Source organism: Aptenodytes patagonicus, chromosome 7 (genome assembly GCF_965638725.1).
Source record: "Aptenodytes patagonicus chromosome 7, bAptPat1.pri.cur, whole genome shotgun sequence".
Lineage (NCBI taxonomy): Eukaryota > Metazoa > Chordata > Aves > Sphenisciformes > Spheniscidae > Aptenodytes > Aptenodytes patagonicus.
The window spans coordinates 61,667,612-61,687,335 of record NC_134955.1 but is presented as its reverse complement, the minus strand read 5'-3'; the positions used below and the strand labels follow the sequence as shown (position 1 = coordinate 61,687,335).

The 19,724-nt window shown below is 45.9% G+C and overlaps 1 protein-coding gene and 1 long non-coding RNA gene across 14 annotated transcripts in view; one reads left to right on the top strand and one right to left on the bottom strand.

Moving 5' to 3' along the window:
* Positions 1-7,744, bottom strand: part of MARK3 (microtubule affinity regulating kinase 3) — a 65,118-nt gene extending 57,374 nt beyond the window's left edge. For 7 of the 13 annotated variants that reach the window (XM_076345513.1, XM_076345517.1, XM_076345514.1 and 4 more), the window contains exon 1: positions 7,056-7,743. In XM_076345513.1, the coding sequence (XP_076201628.1) occupies positions 7,056-7,106 (51 nt within the window). In that variant the 5' untranslated portion in view covers positions 7,107-7,743. Of the gene's footprint in view, positions 1-7,055 lie in introns of all 13 variants that reach the window. The other 6 variants (XM_076345507.1, XM_076345510.1, XM_076345508.1 and 3 more) reach the window with 2 other exon arrangements.
* Positions 7,745-9,281: 1,537 nt separating this feature from the next.
* On the top strand, positions 9,282-18,449 carry LOC143162873 (uncharacterized). Its single transcript, XR_012995813.1, has 4 exons — positions 9,282-9,419; positions 14,020-14,111; positions 16,847-17,008; positions 18,270-18,449. It is a non-coding gene; the product is annotated as an uncharacterized LOC143162873 (long non-coding RNA).
* The last annotated feature ends 1,275 nt before the right edge of the window (positions 18,450-19,724 follow it).

Here is a 19,724-nt window from a genome sequence, read left to right as displayed (position 1 = left end):
TTTACTTCCCTCCTACCACTGACCAGGGCACAAATCGGGACATGGAGCAAGGCAGATTTTGTCAGACCCAGTATGCCCGTGCTGATGTTTGCATAACCAATTCTTTGGTTCCAGTACATATAATTAAAAGGCAGTTTTTAGACTAGCTTGCTACATAATCAATCTTAAGGGTGAACAGCCATGGCTTCCATCTCACAAAATTTTGAATGCTGTTCTACAAAGGAAAATGCTATCCAATGTGGCACTAAAGTTATCAATCCATGAAGGCAGATTTATCCACTGGAGTGTGCAACTGCCCTCCCATTATGAATGCTGTGATCAACTGGAACAACTGAGAGGGTCAGAACTCGGCAAGGGAGACAAACAGACCTTCTAGAAATACATTATAGCTGGTAAAGGAGAGAAAACACTAATTTGGATGCTTCCATTGTCCAGAGGTGAAGAATTCACTACACAATTCTCAGCCTACCATAGTACTCATTCATTTAACTGGTATGACACTTTATGAAAACAAGTGGCTAGTTTAATCAGGTCGTATTTGTCAAACAACCAGTTTAAAGGGAGAACCTGAAGAGTAAATACAGTCTTTAGCACACACAGGCTATACCTCTTGACACACATTCCTAATTCTCCCTAACCTCAGTGGGAAGGGCGAAATAAAGGAAAAAAACGAGGAGTGACAGTCAGGACAAGGCAGCTACAGCTCAAACAGAGCACAGCAATGCAACTCCCTACACTGGGCAGCCTGATGGAGGCGGTCAATATGGACTGACATACAGGAGACTTTCACTTGGCAGAGGGAGCACTGCTACCCAAAGCAACACTTGCACACTCACAATTCTGGCCACAGACCAGCTCTTCCACTCCCAGGTGGGAAGAGCTAGTGACAATTGCACCACTGCCCTGAAGATCAGAGTGGGAGAGTGCCCATAGCAAAGCACTAACAGCCTTCAGCGAAGGAAGGATGCTCCCCTCCGTGGGCATACAGGGTCTAGCTAAGGAGTCCTTTCCATGTATAACCACTACAGCCTCTGCCGATGTATTTGACATCATTTGGTTCATACTCTATACAGCATACGAAAGAGAGTGAATCTGTAATTCCATGATTAGCACTGAACAACACAACAGTGAAGAAATCCTGCTTATATAATCAGAAAGATAAGTCTGGTGCCGGTTAGAAAAGCTTTTTAAAAGCTCTTTTGTTGCTTCACATTATCAAGATCTGACATTCATCATATCTTTCCAGCCAAAGTTTCTTTACTGCTGATTAAAATGGATATTTATTGACATTAGCCTGGGGAATAATAGCTGAAGAGCCAACCATATTCTGTTCTTCATCAACAATACTGCCAACTAAGTTGTTTCCAGAATCATCACTGTCAGTAATTACATGCTAAACAAAAAAAACCCTCACAGTTGGTTTTCAACGACCACGTTGAGCTTGCAGATAGAAAACTTTGTTCAGGCTTTAACCCTGCAGGAACAAGTTTTATTTGAAAGTTAATTTTTGTTTATATGTATATATACACACACAGAGCTCAACAAGTTGCTGCTTTACGGGCCAAGAATTATTCTTAACCCAAGGGTTTCATCCAGGAGACTGACTGGAGTGTTTATCACAGGTGTACTCAGTACCTTTCAGGTTTATGTTTTAAGAGCAGTAAGCATCTATTCATCACACGTTCCAAAGATTTTTAGTGGCAGATGATCTCCACACTAAGCAGAGCCAACCTTGATATGCCATGAGCCTAAAAAAAAACAAACGACCTCCATTTTTGATCTGGCTGACATCCATGAGGCAGCATTACTTGACTGAGAAGAGGAAGTTGCAGACACATGCTACTTATATATCATATGAAATGGAGATCGGGAGAGACAAATGCCTCCACTCTTAGAATTCCTTTGACTTGAGTCACCTGAGATGTGTAGTCAACAGGAATTGTCCGCTTACATCAACACGAAGATGTCTTTGGACTAGAATTAAAATGGAGAATCAAGCAGGTAAGGATATTAGGTGAGTGGGTAAGAAAGCCTAGGAAGAAGTCTACGAAGTTTAGTGTACTAATATTTCCATATTTACTAATATGGAAATATTTACTAATTTATGGAATTTACTAATATTTCCCCATATTTCCTCTTGTTTATTTTCTTTCAGTAATTTCTGTAGTTGTGTTCTGTTTTTCAGACTGCTATTTCTAAGGCCACAATTTAAGTTGCATGCAGTGGTGCTAATAAAATACATGAAAAAGTCCGACTTTTTAACAACTTCTGGAGTAAGGTCCTGTAGCTTAGTTTTTCTGAGTTACTGAAATAACATAAAAAAGGAAAAAAGAAGTTTGTTTCCAGGAGCAGAACACCACAATTTGTGAAAGGTGTACCACTGCAGTTATGTATCTCTGTTTGTAGTTGTGGCACAACTCAAGTTATCTTAGCCCTAGGGTGCTGTGCTATGACTGGCTTAAATCAAACCAAAACAAAAATAGTAAGAAGCATTTCTAGCCTTCCCCGCCTGAACTGGACATTCCAATCCTCTGCTCTGTGTCAGTATTTGCAGCCACACAGAATGGGGATAAACCCACTTTTCTTAAGGGTTCATTTCAGTCAGATCAGAGAGCTGACCAGGCTTGTCGTACAGCCCCGCAGTAATTCGTGCCGGCGCAAACCACAGGTGGGAAGAGGCAGCCAAGGCTGACGCCCCCAGCAGCCTCCTATCAGTTCGAGCTGACAGTGAAACCAAGTGATTAAACACCATGGCACAGGCTGTTGAGCAGAGCTGAAGAAGGAAACCTCTCACTTCAAAATGTGAAAATACTAACAGTCGGTGACTTGCAACGTCATACAACCTGATCAGGTATTTTTTTAAGTACAAACACAGTACCGGACCTATCAGGTATCCCAGGCAGTAAGAAATGCACAAAAAGCATTTTCCTGCTCTGTGAAAATTTGGAATTAAAAAATACACCCCAGATGAATTCCTAAAACATGTTTTATTTCAAGTTATTTTGCCACCTTCACCTAATTTAATTCAAACCAAAACATTTATGACAACTGGTGAAAAACATGGAAGAACATAGATGGTCCCTGTAGAAGAAAATCTACCAGAACTCTTGGCCACAGGCACGCTTCCCTCCTCACCCCCTTCTTTAAAAAAAACCCCAGGATTTCACACCATGGAAGAAAGCATTCCAATTACAGATCTATTTGTAATAGGAGAAGACTGATAAATAATATATAGAATAATGTGAGCTTGCATATTGTCTGCAAATGCTCTAATGCATTTCATAGCTAATTGGTAATAAATCAAGAGGTACTGCACTAACCTTCACAGTATCTTAAAAGTACATTTTTGAACCTAACCCTGCCTTTACTAAGCCTTTTTAAATTAAAAAAAATTAAACAAGATACTTTTGCTGCACAGAATCCTTTTGTACAGGCTTGTACAAGCACAGTTGCCATCACTGGCATTTTTCAATAGCAAATTTTTCACATTAGGCACAGTCATGGAAATAAGAGTACCTTTTAGTCTCGCTTTTCCTCAAATTACTTAAATTTTTAATTCAGATTGGCCTGCAGTACCAACACATTCAAAACAGTTATCTTTTTTCCCCCCCAGAAACACAGCTGTGCAACGACACAGAGGTTCAAATTAAACTGTTTAGTCTAAGATTTTTCTTTTCTATTTCATGCTCTTAAAAAAAAAAAGTATCTACCAACCTCCATACCACCTGTATTTGCTCGTTTCTATCTACAGTTCTCCATCATCTTGCCACTCTCTGGGAATTTTTTTTAATGAATATTTGTCCTACTCTCCACAATCTTGTTTCTTCTGCTCCTATTTCTCTGTCACTGGTGGTCCTCCATCCTGCCATATGCACATTCCTCTGTGCCTCCTCTTATCTTTCGTTTTCCACTGCCTACCTTCCTTTCCCATTGTGTTTCCACACTCTTTCCTCCTCCATCTTCTCTCCCTTCTTCCTCATCACTAGTAAAACAAGTTTACTCATTCTTCTGTCACCTACAGGTCCTTCGTCTGTGTCTAACTTGTCTCCCAGTTTTGGATGAAGGAGGTCTCTGCTGCCTCTGTTGCTTTTTCTGCCACATGCAGGACGTAATTCGGTAGAAGACAGAAAAGATCTGATCTTCTCATTCACTTTTGTCCTCTGAGCAGCTGGCAGCCATCACTGCACAAGACATGGCCAGGGAGGAGCTGCTCTACCTTTGCGGTGAGAAGCCAGCTCATCGCAGGCCAACAGCCAGCTTCCAACTGTCCAAGTGTGAAGTTCCTATGATCACAGATCATCTGGGATGCCTTTCCTCTCAAAACCAGGTGACTCGGAGCCAAATTCTTTAATCTCAAAGGCACTAAAGGCTTGATAGCTGTGAGTGGCTTTTGGGGAAAGTCACTGTGACAGTATTTCCACTTCAGCAGTGGTATACACTGCCTTAAAAAAAAAAAATCAAGTACTGACAATTAGACCTTGCCTATTCAACAGGAGTTGCCAACCGCTGAACATGGTTAACTGCAAGCATAGACAATGATAATTTACGCTCACCGTCATTCTGGAGGCTAACTTCATTTTCAAAACTGCAAGTATAGGCATGGATAAGCTATAATCAGCACGCTTCAACCAGATTCAACACCAGCCAAGCCTTTGTCAGCAGTGGTAACCTTCCAAGCAGAGCGAAGGCGTTACGGGGGTCTACAACCACGGCCCAAAGGCTGTCTGAATACCTTGGCACCTCTTAAGCCTCTTCCCACCTGAGCTTCAAAGAGTCCTATGAATATTAACTAATTAGACTTCTCTTATGTGAAAGAGAATCAAGGGCTCAATTTACCTGCCAACACAACACACCCAGCTTTGGGGTGGAAGAACAGTTAGTTGGAAGTATCAAAATCATCACATTTGGTATTTAAAAAAAAAAAAAAAGACTTGGCATTCACAGCTGTAGGGGTAATTCAGACAGACTAAATGTCAGATTTCAATTTAGTTTTAAGCAAGGCTGAAAAGAATGCATTTTGGTGAATTTCTAGATAGCTGATAGCCAGAACACCAGAGACAGCTTCTTGAGGGATACGGTATTGTAATGAGGGGGTTGGTTCAATGGATTTGGTGATTACTTGGATTAATCACTCCCTGTCAATATCACTACCTACAGGTATTTCTGTGGTCACCAGCCCAGATTACAGCAGTTGAAAGATATGCCTTAATCTAAACCTAAGGCAATTCATCTGCAAGCAAGACAATCCCTGTATGTTAAATTATGAAGATTACTGAAGAGAAGTGTTAGACCAATATTTTGAAGTGAGAACAAGGTGCCTTAAGTGGAAGACATGTAAAAATCTAACTTCAAGTGCTGGAACACACAGCTTGTGAATAATGTATTTCCTCGAGCACATACTAAGTCTTTCCACCGTTAAGTTATCCACAGTAGAGTTTAAATTAATTACGTTAGAGAACTTGATCTGAACACTTTCTGAAATGATTTACTGTGTGGCCTCCACACATATACGTGGAGCTTGAAAACCTCAGTCAGGTTTGCTTATAGACTAAAACAATTATCTGAATAAACTTTGTATAGTATTTTCTAGAGTATGCTACAACTTCAACTCTCCCCACGGCATAGGAAGGGCTGCATAATATTTTAATTATTTTCTTCCACAAGGCAGGAAGCTCATTGAGATTTTACAACCAAATATGCTTAGCTGGCTTTTTGCTCAATACAGCCCTTAGCCTGCAGGTTGCATCTAGTGCTAAAGCAAATAAAGATCACAGAAGTTAGAAGTGCCTATTATGTCAATAAAATCTAAATCCCTAGTAATGCAGTAATTGTTCCATGCAGCATGTTTTCTAACGCTTTGTCTGGTCTTGTTTTAAACAGTGGGGCTACCATCACTTTTCTTGGACTATTTATGGTTTGGAACAATCCAACGGTTTTTCCTGATCTTTAACCGAAGTTTCCACTTTTTATGCCAGTCCAAAACATAAGAAGCCCTTGCAAAAAAAGCCTCCTCTGTCAAGCTTAGCATCTGTCTTCTAAAGAACATCAGATAGCCTTTACAGAAAGCTGAATACAAAGTTCACTGATCGACTCATTTTAGACTACAGTGAGTGACAACTCCCTTCTGTTTATCATTTGGGGACGTGTCAGAGCCTATGCAGAAAGATGGTTAGACAGGATACACCGGGATCAAGTAAGTTTTAACTTAAAAGAAATACAGTTCCTATCTGCAGAAAGGGAGTCTCCTACTGAGCTTCGTTTGTGGCTATCTGCTCATGTGGTAGGACTACTTTTTTTTCTTCCTCCCTTTAGCATACGACCTGTGCGATTATTAATACAGCATTGGACACAATCTTGTAAATAAAATGTCAATTCCTAAACCCTGGCTTTGTTAAGGGAAAAAAGAAAAAAGACGGGGGAGGTGGGGGGAGGAAGGAACAGGCTCCCTTGTCTGGAAGATAATTCCAATAAAGAAACCCTTTTAATGTCATCTGAACAGGTGACTAGTCTAACAGCGTCATTATCATCGAGAACCCTGCAAATTAAGCAGAGAAGATGCCTATTATCTAGGTCACCTAGCCCACCCCTTCCAAAGCTGAATGATCCCCATCTGTTTACCAGAGGTTTATTCGGCTGCTTTTAGCAGTAAGTTTGCACATTAGGAGAAGACAGCAACCCACCGGGACCCCCTCCCCACCGCGGATCCTTTCTCTTTCCCGTTACCAACATAACAAACCCGATCCTTGCCACCGAGAGATACCCGAATAAAGCGTTAAAGAGGAGACACCGGGTTTGGGGGAGGGATGCCTGCAAATCTTACTAAATGGGCGAACCATGCTGTGGGAGAGTTAAAAAATAATTAATTTAAAATGAATCGGTAATTTGGGAACAGTACAAGCGGTAAGGGGTTAATGACAGCCTTCCGCAGGGCGAGCCCCCCCCGCGGCTGGCCGGGGCCCGGTGTCCCCGGGCCGCGCCCCGGGCCGGCGCCCCCAGAGCCAGCGGCGCCGGGGGAGGGTGCGCGGGCCGGTCCCCCCGCGGCCGGCAGTACTCACGTTCTCGGTGTCGCGCTCGTTCACCGTGGGCAATGGAGTCCGAGTGGACATTTTACTTCAGTCGGGCGGCCGCGCTGCCCGCGACGGCGGCGCGCACACACACACACACGGGCCCCCGGGCCGGGCTGTGCGTCTGCTCGGAGATGGTGGTCGCAGGGAGCCACCATGAAGGACGAGGTGGCTGGCGGGGGGCGGCGTCGCGTCGGTGCCCCCCACCCTCCGGCGGCGCCCCACGCCCGAGCTAGATCCCCCTCAGGGAGCGGAGCGGCCTCGCCCCCTCCGAGTCCTCCGGGCTCATCCTACAGCCAGGCCGGGGTCCGCGGGGGTCAGCAGCGGGGAGGAGGGCGCCTCATCAAGCGGGGCGGGATGGAGCCGGGGGAAGGGAGGCGGCGAGGGAGCGGCTCCGAGGGAGGGAAACGCAGGGCGGGCGGGCGGCGAGGAGGCGGCAGCGGGGCGCCGCGCAGCCCGGCTACTCTCGCCGGCCACTCTCCGCCGCAGCAGGGGCACGGCGGCTAGCGCAGGCCCGCTGCCGAGGGGGCTCCTCTCTCCTTCCCCCGCCGCGGCCCCGCTTCACCGGGCCGCCGCTCGCATTCCGACCCGCCTCTACCCGCCCGCCCCAGGCTTCAAGAAGGCCGGCACCCCGCGGGCCGCGGCCGGGCTGGGGAAGCTGGGTTGCCCACCCGACGCTTGCCTGCCTGCCCCCCGCCCCTCCGCCGCTCCCGGACGAGCCAAGATGGCCGCCCGGCTTCCTCCGCGCCGAGCCCAGCTCCGACATGAACCGGAAGGGCCCGCCCCCCGCCCGGCCGCGCCGGGGAGGCCGGCGCCGGCGGCTTGTTGCTAGGGGCCGCGGCGGGGCGGGGCGGGGCGGGGGCGCCGCGGGGGGCCGGCAGCAGCGAGCGGGGCTGGCGGAGGGGCCGGGCTGGGTCCTTCCTCGTGTGGCGACACCCCCTCCCCCCCCAGTCCTCCGGGCATCGGTCAGCGGGAGCCCTGCCCGTCCCCGGGGCCCGGCCTGGCGCCGCGCGGGCAGGGCTCGGCAGCCCTTCGCCCCCCGGAGCAGCCCCGGGGCGGCGCGGCCTGGAGGGGGCGGTCTCCTAAAGAGGCCCTCGGGGAGCTGCGGGACCCCCGGTGCGGCACCGGGAGAAACGGTGTGAGCCGAGGCGGGGAGCTCAGGTGTTGGGGAGCACCGTGGGCAGAGGATATGAAGCCACGGAGGGTGGCTGGAGAAATGGCAGCATCTCCTCCTTGGGGAGCCAGTCCTAAGCCGGAGAAGGGACGCGGGGACAGACCCTGCTGCCCGCTCACAGCCAGGAGCAGGAACACTAGCATATGTAGTCCAGAACCGTGTCTGCTGTGCAACGGTGTTCAGGGTTGGGTCCTCAGGTTGTCTTCTGCCAGAGCGTGCCCTCCCTTTTCTTGGACTTCGCCAGCCTAGAAGGTGGTGTGTGGTAAAGAAGGGAGCTCACGCGTCGGGGGGGTGTCTGAGGCTGGTGTTAGCACACCTCAACCTGTGCAGTCGGGCACCCATACAGTGTCACAGCACTGCGTTTTCATACCAACTTGATGCTTGGTTCGTTTGGTGGAGGAGGGTGGAAGCCTGGGCTGTCAAAACATGCTTCGTATATCCAGTAGTTACTCTGCACAGTCATTTTTAAGTGTACAAGGAAGATCTCGGTATAGTCATGAGTAGATCTAATTATGAATTAAAAATGAGAAAGAGAAGTAACTTGTGTGTGTTCAGTATATAGGTGGTTTAGAAACAAATCTTTCTGTTTTTTACAGAGAAAATGTGAACCTCTAGAAAAAAAATGCTAGATCTGGTGGGATTTGTAGAAACTTGGCATCTCTGGGGATGTGGCAGCCTAGCGGTACCATTTTGTCTTTTTAAAGCATAATTTATCTAACAAACTTTATGTCTCTTATAAATATTTACCAGCTTTGCCTTGAAATCCATCCTACTATGTAGGTAATACTTTCCTCGCTTTTAGAGACATGAGTGAGGAAAGGCAGCCTTTGAACACTACCCAATAAATAAGTTACTTGTCTGTTACTTCATCATCAGGACTGCAAAATGCTCCACGACACCTGACCTGCAGAAGGAGAAACCCAGTAGACTTGCATGACGTCTTATCTTCCTTCCTCACTCTCAAGTTAAGCTAACGCCTTGCTCTGTGTCAACGACAGGAATTTTGGATTTGAATACTCGCCTCTTGTGCAAACGATCCGTATTTCTGTGTGTACATACACGTCCGTGCGCGTATATGCTCAGATGGTACGTGCTCGTAGCACAGCCGCTCTCTCTGGGTAGCAGGCAGGACCCTTTGCACGGAGAAGGGAGAGGGAGTTGCCTCTGTCTGGTTTGCCAAGGTCAGTCATGAAGTCTGAAGCAAAGCCAGGAAAAGTATCCAGATCTCCTGACTCCTTTTGCCACAGGGCTGCTGCTTCATCTTTTTCTTTTCGGTTGCCAGTAGAATATGTTCTTTGCAATGTGTTTGTAAAAAATTGTAATTGACTTACGACAGAGTCAGAAAAAGGGTAAAAATAGGCAGAGGTTTACTTGGGTTGTTAACCAGACTAATGCTCTCACCCTGCACTCGTGGGCACTCCAGCTAGTACGAGAAGGCTGAACCGCAGGCGTTGGAGGCAGGGAGTGATTTGCAGAGTGTGAGCAGCACGCTGAGCTCAGTAGTGCTGTTGGCACCCACGGGTTTACCTGGCCCGAGCCTTGGCAAAACTGAGATCTGTGGAAGTTCTGTGCACAGGAACGAAGAGGTATTAAAGTAAGCTAAGCATTGTGTTATACGTACTTGCGTTGCCGTTCCATGGAAGCAGCAGTCACTCAGATAAAATCTGAACTATACAATGGTGGATAGTTAGGTGAAAATCCTAGGCCTGTTGATGCAATAGGAGTTCTGCTATCGCCCTCAGTAAAGCCCACATTGAATACTTGCAGTCCAAATAAAAAGGGGCTGGGGCGGGGATGCGGGGGGAAGGGGAGTTGTGGGGGAAGGAATGTGTGTCTTTCAGAGTCATGTTTCTGATTGGCAAAGTGATTTTGAAATAAGAACTTCTGAAGAAAATGCTTGAGACCACAAAAATAGCAGCAGCTGATTTTGCTGTTTTATTGCCAATAAATGGCAACATTGATTAGTGCTGTTTTTACCGTGTAGCAGAACTTGCACTGGGAATGACAGACTGCATAGTAGCTACTTTCTTTTCTATTTCATTGTTGCTATATTCTGTTTCTTCTGTTTAAACAGATGAGTTCATTTCAAAGTGGATTCATTTTCTTCTTAGAAATTGGGCCCTAGTCAAAAAACCGATTGCATGGGTTTCCTATTTCTTTGTTGTCTATAAATATTCTGCATATTATCAGGTACTACTTAAGCCGCATTCACAAATCAGAAGGTGATTTTTTTCCTATCAGAAGACTCTGAAAACTCAGAAAGCAGTCTGATAATCAAATTGTGCTTTCTGGTTCTTGTGCTATCGCTAGTGATAGTGACAGTGATTTCGTAAGTAGGACTTAGATGACAATGTTTGTATGCTATCCAGAATAGGCTGCAACTTGCGCTTTGAGCTGTACTGGCCACAGTGCTAGCTGTTGTAAAAACTTGTTTTTGCCAGTAGAGTTGGAGAATATGACTCAAAGACACACAGGAAGCAGATCTGCTAGTTAAGGTGCCTTTTTTATGTCATTCTTTTGGCTATCACCACACACAAAACAAAAGAAAACAATATGATATGAAACGACATCATTGTGGTGAAGAATTTAGATTTTTTTTCTTCTGGACATTAAAAGTCACACTAAGAATCTCTTAACACTGCACTGCACGGGCAGAGTAGACCCTAACTTTAACAGCATTTGCGATCAGAGCAAAAAATGTTGGAATTGATTACAATTGCTGGACAAAACATAAGGATTGATTTTAATGTATTTGAATGCATGGGTTTTGAGTCTTAATTCTGGAATAAGGAGTGCAAATGCAGAACTGGCTGAGGCATTTCTATTCCCCTCACCTCACTTTAAAGGCTGGGGACTGAAAGACATCAGTTGGTAGAGGCAAGTAGAGAATCAGCTAATGTAATTGTTATAGCTGCCTCGTTGTGCGCTGCAGCTATGACAATATACACCAGCTGAGAATATGCCCAAATATTAAATCATTTTAGTTTATACAAAAATATCAGTTTAGACTGATAATTGTTAGCCCTGATGCGACTTTTTGGTGTTTCTTTAAGCCATTATATTTTAAAATGTGTTACATCCACAGGGATGTAAGCAGTATTACTCATTCTTTTTCCGATGACTTACTGTTTTTTTTTTCTTGTAGAAATTCTAAGATAATCCCATGCAGTGGAAGATTTCCAGGGCTGTTTCATCATCAGTGTTGCCTTTAAAACTAAAATCATTACTTGTGTTTGAAATCATTATTTGTATTTGTGTTTAAAATTTTAACTTCTAAAGAATACAGAATCTTAACAGTGTTTTATAGTAGGAATAAGTGTGTGATTTTGAAAATGGCGATGACAAAGCTATTGATGGGAAGGGACTGATTACTGTCTGCAACCTGAATCAATAGTCTATGCTCAATTATAATGAGGCCCAAGTGCAACCCACTGCAAGGCCAGGGTGAAATGCTTTTTTGACAGTGGAGAAAACAATGGAGAGAGAAAAGATCTTCCTCCTCGACTTCATGTCCAGCAGAGAATGAGATCTGAAAGGTGGGAGAAGGTTTTGTGTGTGTTGACGTCTTCCTTTGATCTGTGCTTCTGAACTTGCCTTTCCATACAGGAGAAGAGCAAGTCCCTGGGGACAGCAGAGTGGCCGTGGCAGTGCAATTGCTCTGCATTCCTCAGGTATCGGAGAGGTTCAGGCACTGGGCTGCGACTATGAGAAAACAGGAGCAAACAGTGGTGGTTCCTGGACTGCACGCAGCGGGGTTGGAGTAGATGACCTTTAGAGGTCCCTTCCAACCCAAACTATTCTATGATTCTATGATTTAATTCCTTACCTGTAAGGCCAAGCATGCTGTGCTTGCCTGCAGAGCCATATGGCATGGTGCATGAGACGTGAACTTGGGGGGGGGATCGCTATCAAGTGCCTGAACTGCACTAATTCCACCACCATTTGACGCAAATGCCTGTATGGATCATAGGCTCTGGGACAGAATCATACATTGCTCTCATGAGTTGGCACAAGGTCAGTGTTTAGAAAAGTGAGAGAATTGAAAATATCTCCTTAGCTTTCCATAAACCCGACGCCTTGTGGGTTACAAAGGAAATGCAAAGGACAAGTAGCCAGTTGGTGGTGATGCTAGCTCTGAATTTGACTCCGTATGTTTGAAGCTAAAATAGGTGTTTTATGACAAGCCTCTTCCATTCCTACTGGTGCATGACCCCAACAGAGCTGCGTCTTAAACAAAAATTCTTTCGGATGCTTTGCCATCTGAGTCAGGCGTGTTACTGTTCCTCCTGCGCCATTTCCTGTGTGGTTGGTACTGAATCAAAGACTCCATTCACAATGATGGGAAAAGAATAGATGACTCTAGCACATGTAATGTTTTCAAGTGCAATTAATAATTGGTGTGCCCGAGCATTAGTGGGAGGTAATTGTTTTGTAGCAGTGAAATAAATTCAAGAGTTTTTGGGCACAGGTTATCTAAAAATGGTATAGCCCACGCTTGTTCGAAAAGGAACATCTAAAATTGTCAACAGGCTAATGGAAAGTACACAGCTTGGCTGAAATTCCCAGGGCCCACGATAAGCCCCAAGAGCTGGGTTTTGCTTGGAGAGACTTGCCAAGTTGTTAGACAGAGCTTCCTTCTCCATCTCCAACCCTGGAGCATCTAGCATCCAACCTGCAGCTCCCACCTGTAATAACCATTTGCACCTTCAGTGGTCAGGGGAGCCTCTCAGCCGCCATCCCTGTTGGTTATACCCTTCCCTGCTCTTCTCTGAGAAGCATCCTTTATTCTCCAGAGACCTCCAAGTGTGTCTACACAGACAGCTCAGTGTACACCCAGACCCACGTATAAGTCCACCTTTTTTATATGGGAGTGTGTGTTTAGGTCCAAGCTTGGGCTGAGCCCCGGTAGTCTCTGAAGGTACCTCAGGTGAAGGCCCAGGTTCTTGCTTGTATGGTCTCGGAAGCTTTGGCAGAACCAAGCCCTGAAGTCTCTCTGTATGGATTTCCCTGAAGTAACTTGTGTTTGATTTGGATTGTCTTTCATTTAAATGTTGCCAGAGGCAAGGAATCCATGAGCAATCCAGGAAAACTGTCCATGTGATTGTTCCCCTCACCATTAGAAACCTTTGCTTCTGCTCTGGATATGCCTACTAATGACAGCTTCCAGCTATGGGATCTCTCCTGCTTTTGTCTTGTCGATGATCAAACTTTTACTTCCAACTAGGACTCAGCTCAGCCCACAGCCATCTCTTTAAGAGACTGAAGAGATTGAAAGCTTGGGGTCTGTCACCAAAAGTCATCCTATTCCAATTTGTAAGCACTAGCGTGCATGTTTTCTCTGATTTGTCTCCACCTTGTCTATCGGTTTGTGCTGCGGCTGCCAGACATGAACATGGTATTCCAGCTGTAGTAACATAAAACGCAAATACAGACGTAACATAGCTTATTTTGCTGATGCCACAGCCAAAGAACCCATTTAGCCCTCTCAGATACTGTAACTTTGAACTCTGGAAACTCATGTTCAGCTGTGACTCACGTGCCCTTTTCAGTATCTCTGACCCTTCCTCTCCACACGCATATCTCCTATCTTGAAACTATGCTTTATTATTCCTACAAGTATGATTTTTAACTTTGGTCGTACTCAAATGTGTATCATTCACCTGAATGCAATTTTGCAAACTGGTTTGCTCTGCACTAGTGACACATCCTTTGATTTCCACTTCTTCTGTCCATCTTGGTGTCATCTGCAAAGCTATCAGTAATCTTTTTGTTTCTTTACAGTCCTTGATAAAATATCAGTTGGTGCAGATGAAGAATCGATTGTGCAGGGTTACAGGACCATATTGCATTTTTCTGCTGTTAAAAAATCATTGGTAAGTAGTTGCCATCTTGAAAATTCACACAATGCACTGGCCATCCCAGGGTGGGAAAGGGCTAGAAGGAAAATAAACAACTCAGAGAAAAACCAGCTGATTACCAGGGTCTGCCAGCGAGCAAAGGGAAGGGGTGCAGGGACTGAGGGCTCAATAAATGGTTGGAGGGGGACACTGAGCCAGACGTTCCAGGGTGGCACCCAGGGAGCAGTGCCTGCTGCCTGTGGTGCCCGGAGCACCCTTCCAGGAACACCACGGTGGTGTTTAAGGGATGATTAGCTAGACAACCATTTTATATGTGTCATGTTGGGTTTGTATTGTTCCGGTTTCTTAATCAACATGTCCTGCTGCAACAAGTTGAAGGCCTTAAAGAAGTCCAGGTGTTTTACATCAGCTTCGTTACATTTATCACTCAATCTTGCAATCTCCTCAGGGAAAGATAACAACTCAGTTTGAAAGGGTCTCTTCCCATAAACTCCTGTTGATTGCCATTAATTATATTTCCCTCCCTTAATTGTTTGTTAATCTAGATCCATATGAGTCATTCCATTATACTGCTGGGACTCATGTCAGGATACAGGCCTATAAATACTTATATCTTTCTCTCTACCTCTTCCAAAAACTTTCCTGATACCTGCTTTCCTTTGGAGCTTCCCCACTGCCCAGAAAGTTGCTGGAGATCACACACAGCTGTAGTGCTGTGCTTATGCGTTGAAGACATCCTTGATAATCGCCCTGACAAAGCCAGCCGTGTTACGTATTCTACTGAAACAGGGGGGTTTTGGACGATGAATTGACTCTACAATCATAAACAACCTTTGCAAAAGCATGGGAAGAAATATTTCATTTGCATGTTTATCTTGAGTTTCTATATCACAACCTAGTACTATGGCTATAAAGGGTCTTTTTTAAGTGCATGGATGATTTAAAAAGAGGATTTATAGAAGACCAGCCAGAGGGATGCACGCCACAGATGGGTTTTGTGTATGGTCCCCAGCATGGTGCTTCACAGCACCTTTGCTCTTCTAGTGCTAAACCACCTTTTGCCTTCCATTCTCCTCAAACAATGAAAGCAACCCAGGAGATGAAGAAACAGCCCCATACTTACTACTGTTACTGTAGATGTGTAGTAACATCATCACTTTTTTTTTAGATTTGTTTCAGAACATCAAGGAGATGACAAATACTTAATGTATTTGGGCTTGTTTCGTAGAAAAAGATGAGCTGCTGGTTTGAAAAGATCTGCTAGAAGGTCAACAGCTTCAAACTGAATTGGAAAAATATCACATTAATGCTGTTGCCCCAATCCTGATTAGAATCCACATCACACAAGGACATAAAAACACTTTTAGAGAGAGAGAGGATATTTTATCATCTAAGCACAGGACAGTTTTCAAGATGCATAGAAGAACAAAATGAATTAGAAGGAATGTGTTAATATCAAAATAAAAAGCAGGAATTAGGACTATCATTTCAAAGACACACAAATAATAAACTCAAGTCCTGTATTCATCTGCATCTATATTTATCTGAACAGGTATCTGAAGTTGCCGGTCAGGGCCACGTTCCCCCTGGCTGCCCCTGCAGTGAGCCTGGCCAGTGCTCCCCGGCGGGGAAGATGTGCTCCCAGCTCAGGCTTTGGAGGAATGGGACATCTTCCTCCCCAAATAGTCAGGACACTGGCTCTGCTTCTTCCTGGCCAAGAATGCCAGTCACAGCTTAGCCTTTTTTTCACTGATGACAGTAACGTTTCGGGATTAGGTCTGCGGTCTGTATGAATCACGTAGCTCTGTATGACTTGCTTGAAGTGCCCAGCGCGATGTAAACCTAATAAATGAATAGTCCCTTTTGGCAGTGAAGTCCATGCATGCTGCAGGTATTCTCTGTGGAGAAAATTCAGCCTGAGGCATACAGCTGAAGAGTTTTCTCCGTGTATCATGGAGTTTCCCTTTGAATAGCTTGCATCGATTTTCTTTTCACATGTTATACAGCGTCACATGATTTACAGGCAAACATCTAACTACAACTATATTACATTAATTACCATTCATTGCTTTTCTTCCCTTTTGCCCTTCCCTTTTTCAGCCTGGTACTTCTCCTGGGACTTGTTGGATCAAAGTCTCCCTTCACCATTCACAAAAATACTGTTGGAGCAGCTGCAGCTGCGAGCTGCTGGGAGCAGGGCAGGCGGGGAGCCCCAGGGACCCTCTTGCCTGGGGAGTGCTGTTTTCAGGGGGCTCTGCACCCCTCCCCTGCCCTCATTGAATGCCCACTTTTGCCACCTACCTTCTCCCTGGCCTCTTTGCTTGTCTGGGAACGGAACAAGAAGTCTTGCTGGCAGGATTTACCCTTGCAAACATAGGATCCCGTTGAGCTAATAAATACTTCCCGTCATTGCCTAAGGTTGCCAACAGTAACATTCCCTTCCCCATTTATAGGAGATGCTGAATATGGCATTGGTACAATTAACACCTTTAACGTTTCTCCCATTAACATTTTCTGCCCATAAAAGGGTTTTCATATTTTCTGTTGGTTCTGGTTTTACTTTCTTTTGTGGCTACTGAAGCTTGAGCCACCTGAACTTTGGGAGTCAGCCTTTTAAATTTGTTTTAAAACTTTCGCAATAATTATAGATTTTTCAAGCTGATTTTGAAAAGCGAGATAATATTGGAGAGAAATGCGGGGGTATGACTTCGAATGCTTTAGAAACCTTTTATACTTACCCTTTTTTTCAGTAGCAAGATGGAAAAAAGGAAGAGAGAACCAAAACATCCATGAAAAAGAGCCACCAAAAAATTTTAATATAAACCTTTTCTAAGACTTATTGAGCAAAGGGAAGATTCCTCCCTCTGGAAGCCGGCAGAATGGAGAGGACTTTGCAGATTTTTAAAGATTCAGTAAGTGCTTGCTCCTATTTTTCAAACAGCTCTTGCTGAAAGCGCTTTTGTGTGTCTGCATTAGCAGATGAAATGGTTTCAACGCCAGTAAGAAGGGAGATGGGAGCCGTGCTGTTTCCTGCTGCCTTGCCCCGGGAGGGGAAGGGAAGGACAGTGTCGGAGGGGCCGGGGCTGGGTGGGCCACGGCAGGCTTCTGGGGGGAGAAGAGGAAGGGAACACACATGCGGGACATGAAGGAAGATCTGACAGACTAGAAAAGCACACGGATCTGAGGGATGGGGAAAGAGCTAGCAGCTGGAAAAACATGCAGGCACTAACCCTGGGAGAATTTTCCTTTTGAGTAGATCCGCTCCTCATAAGGAAGAGCGAACTGAGAGGCCACGTTAGGTTCCATGCTGGGTATGATCCTTGGTGGCTTGAGTTCTTGCTTCTTAATACTACCCAGCTTCAGTGAATATTGCAGTTGGTTATTGCAGGGATGAGCCTCCAGGACACCCTTTAAGAGGAGGAAAATCATTCTGCCTCCTTATATGAGGCAGATGACCTGCTAGGGCACTTGTCTCCAGGGGACATTGCTGAAGGTCTGAGGCATCACCTGCAGCTACCTGAGACCAAGCCCAGGCTCACCTGGGACCAAAGTCCGACTGCAATGAGTTGAGCGGGGATGTCTGGAGGACATTAAAAGGCTCCTTTAATGTGGCTGCCCGTTAGAGGAAAACATGTTGTTTCCACAGGGCTACATTTGCTCCGTATTTGCCATCCGCTGCCATGTCCCATAGCCCCCTTCATGGCATTGTGCCCTTGGACTTCATGATCTCTCTCAGGGCTTCTCCGGGAAGACCCAGCATGGACTGGGACAGGGTTTGGGAAATGCACTCTGACCTCGGCAGATAGCGGTGTGGGGCAGACACAGCCAATGCAACTCAGCAGCACTGACAAATGCTATGTAAGCTTCTATACAAACACATACATACATTTATATCCCTGTGTGTGCATACATATAACAGGAAACCACCTTCTGCTCCCTTCATAACAGACCCTCCCGGTATCTGTAAGTGTGACACACGCTCCCCTTGGGAATCCGTGGAGGCTGTAATGTGTAACAGAGTAGGATTTACCATGTTCTCTAACACCTAGGGAAAAGACTATTACTATTTTCTAAAGTACTGCATTGTTTTTGGGTTCAGCTATATTGCTTTTAATATTTTATGTATGTGAATATGATGTACTGCAATGAAAACACCCTTATATCTTTTTCTAGTAAGTGCGTCTTTCAAAACAAGGAACGATGTCAAATGATGGAGAGGAGCTCTGGGCGTGGAAAGCACAAGGAAATGCATAAAAGATGACATCCTATTTATGTTTCTTGCATGCATGCAAAAAAAAAAAAACCCAACCAAAAAAACAACCCACCTACATTAAAGAAACACTATTCAAGCTACAAAGTAAATCAGCTGGCATGTGGCCTCTCTGTACTTGAACATTAGGATCCAGGCTTTAATTACAGGACCACATGCTGCTTTTCCAGAGCCCCCCACATACAGGACCTGCTCTGGGGGCGCAGAGCCGCACGTGGGAAAGGAATCCCCTTCGCTTCGCTGCTGGAGGTAGCGAGGCTGCGGAGCTGGGGGGGGGAAGGTGTCTCCCCAGGGGACTGCAGCCTGCAAAGCTGAGTTCAACAGCGACTGCAAAACTCCCTGACACTGAAGTCCAAGGGAAGTTTGTGCAGTCAGCTGTAAAGGCAGCGTGGAACCGACACGCTGACCAGCACAGAGAAAGGAAAATCTCAGAGCTGTTCACCAGCATACACTAACGGTGCACGGCCGTGCCGTGTGGTTAGCTGGATTAGAGCGGGTACCTCTACCAGACGCAATATAAATGCATTAGCACAACGGAGTGGGCTAATTTCCCCTAAGCTCAGCAGTTAAACTGTTTTAGGGCTTGCACAGGGCTGCTTCAGGTATCTCTCCGAGCAGGATTTTTGCTTAGCCGTTGTTCTGCAGGTGGGAACTGTCCATTTTGTGTGTAGAGATGAGCCTGGGTGGGAAGCCTTGAGGAAACAGTGAAATGAGAAACATGCAGAGGCAGCCTTCGTTCGGTGTCTCCTAACTCTGGAGCGGCCGGCTGTGTAACCTCAGCTTTCTAAAGGTCACTTGCACGCATGCTCGCCTCTGCGTGGGCACTCCTGGGTCACAGCGAAGCAAACTGGAGATCCCCAGAGGGCCCACCATGCCTTGGTGACAGGGCCAGCAGCAGAGCTGGAGTGCTGAGGCCACCAGGCAGAAGTGCGACAGGAGCTAACAAAGCATTTGTCACAGTGGAAGGCTGCCATCTGCAATGTGTCAACCGGCATGAGACGTAGGACCAGAGTGTTTCAGCTGATGACAGAGGAGAAATGCAGATGGGAATATTTTGTTCATCCCAGGCATTGCAGGGGACACATCCTAATAGGGAGAAGGGACTCCTCTTTCCTCCTTCTGTCCCATGTCTTCTGAGGTCCAGCTCCTCCTCTCCCCCAGCTCCTTACCCTAACTTCCCCCTCTGCATCCATCCCACCCCCATCTCAGACTTCCCCCCTCTGTCCCCAGGACACTCACATCTCTTCTTTCTACCTCTTCATCTCAGAGCTTTTTGTTGAGGGCAAAACATGTTATCCCCCAGCCTCACCCTTGCCAAACTACCTTGACCAAGATCTCCTGGCACGGCAGCCAGCTGG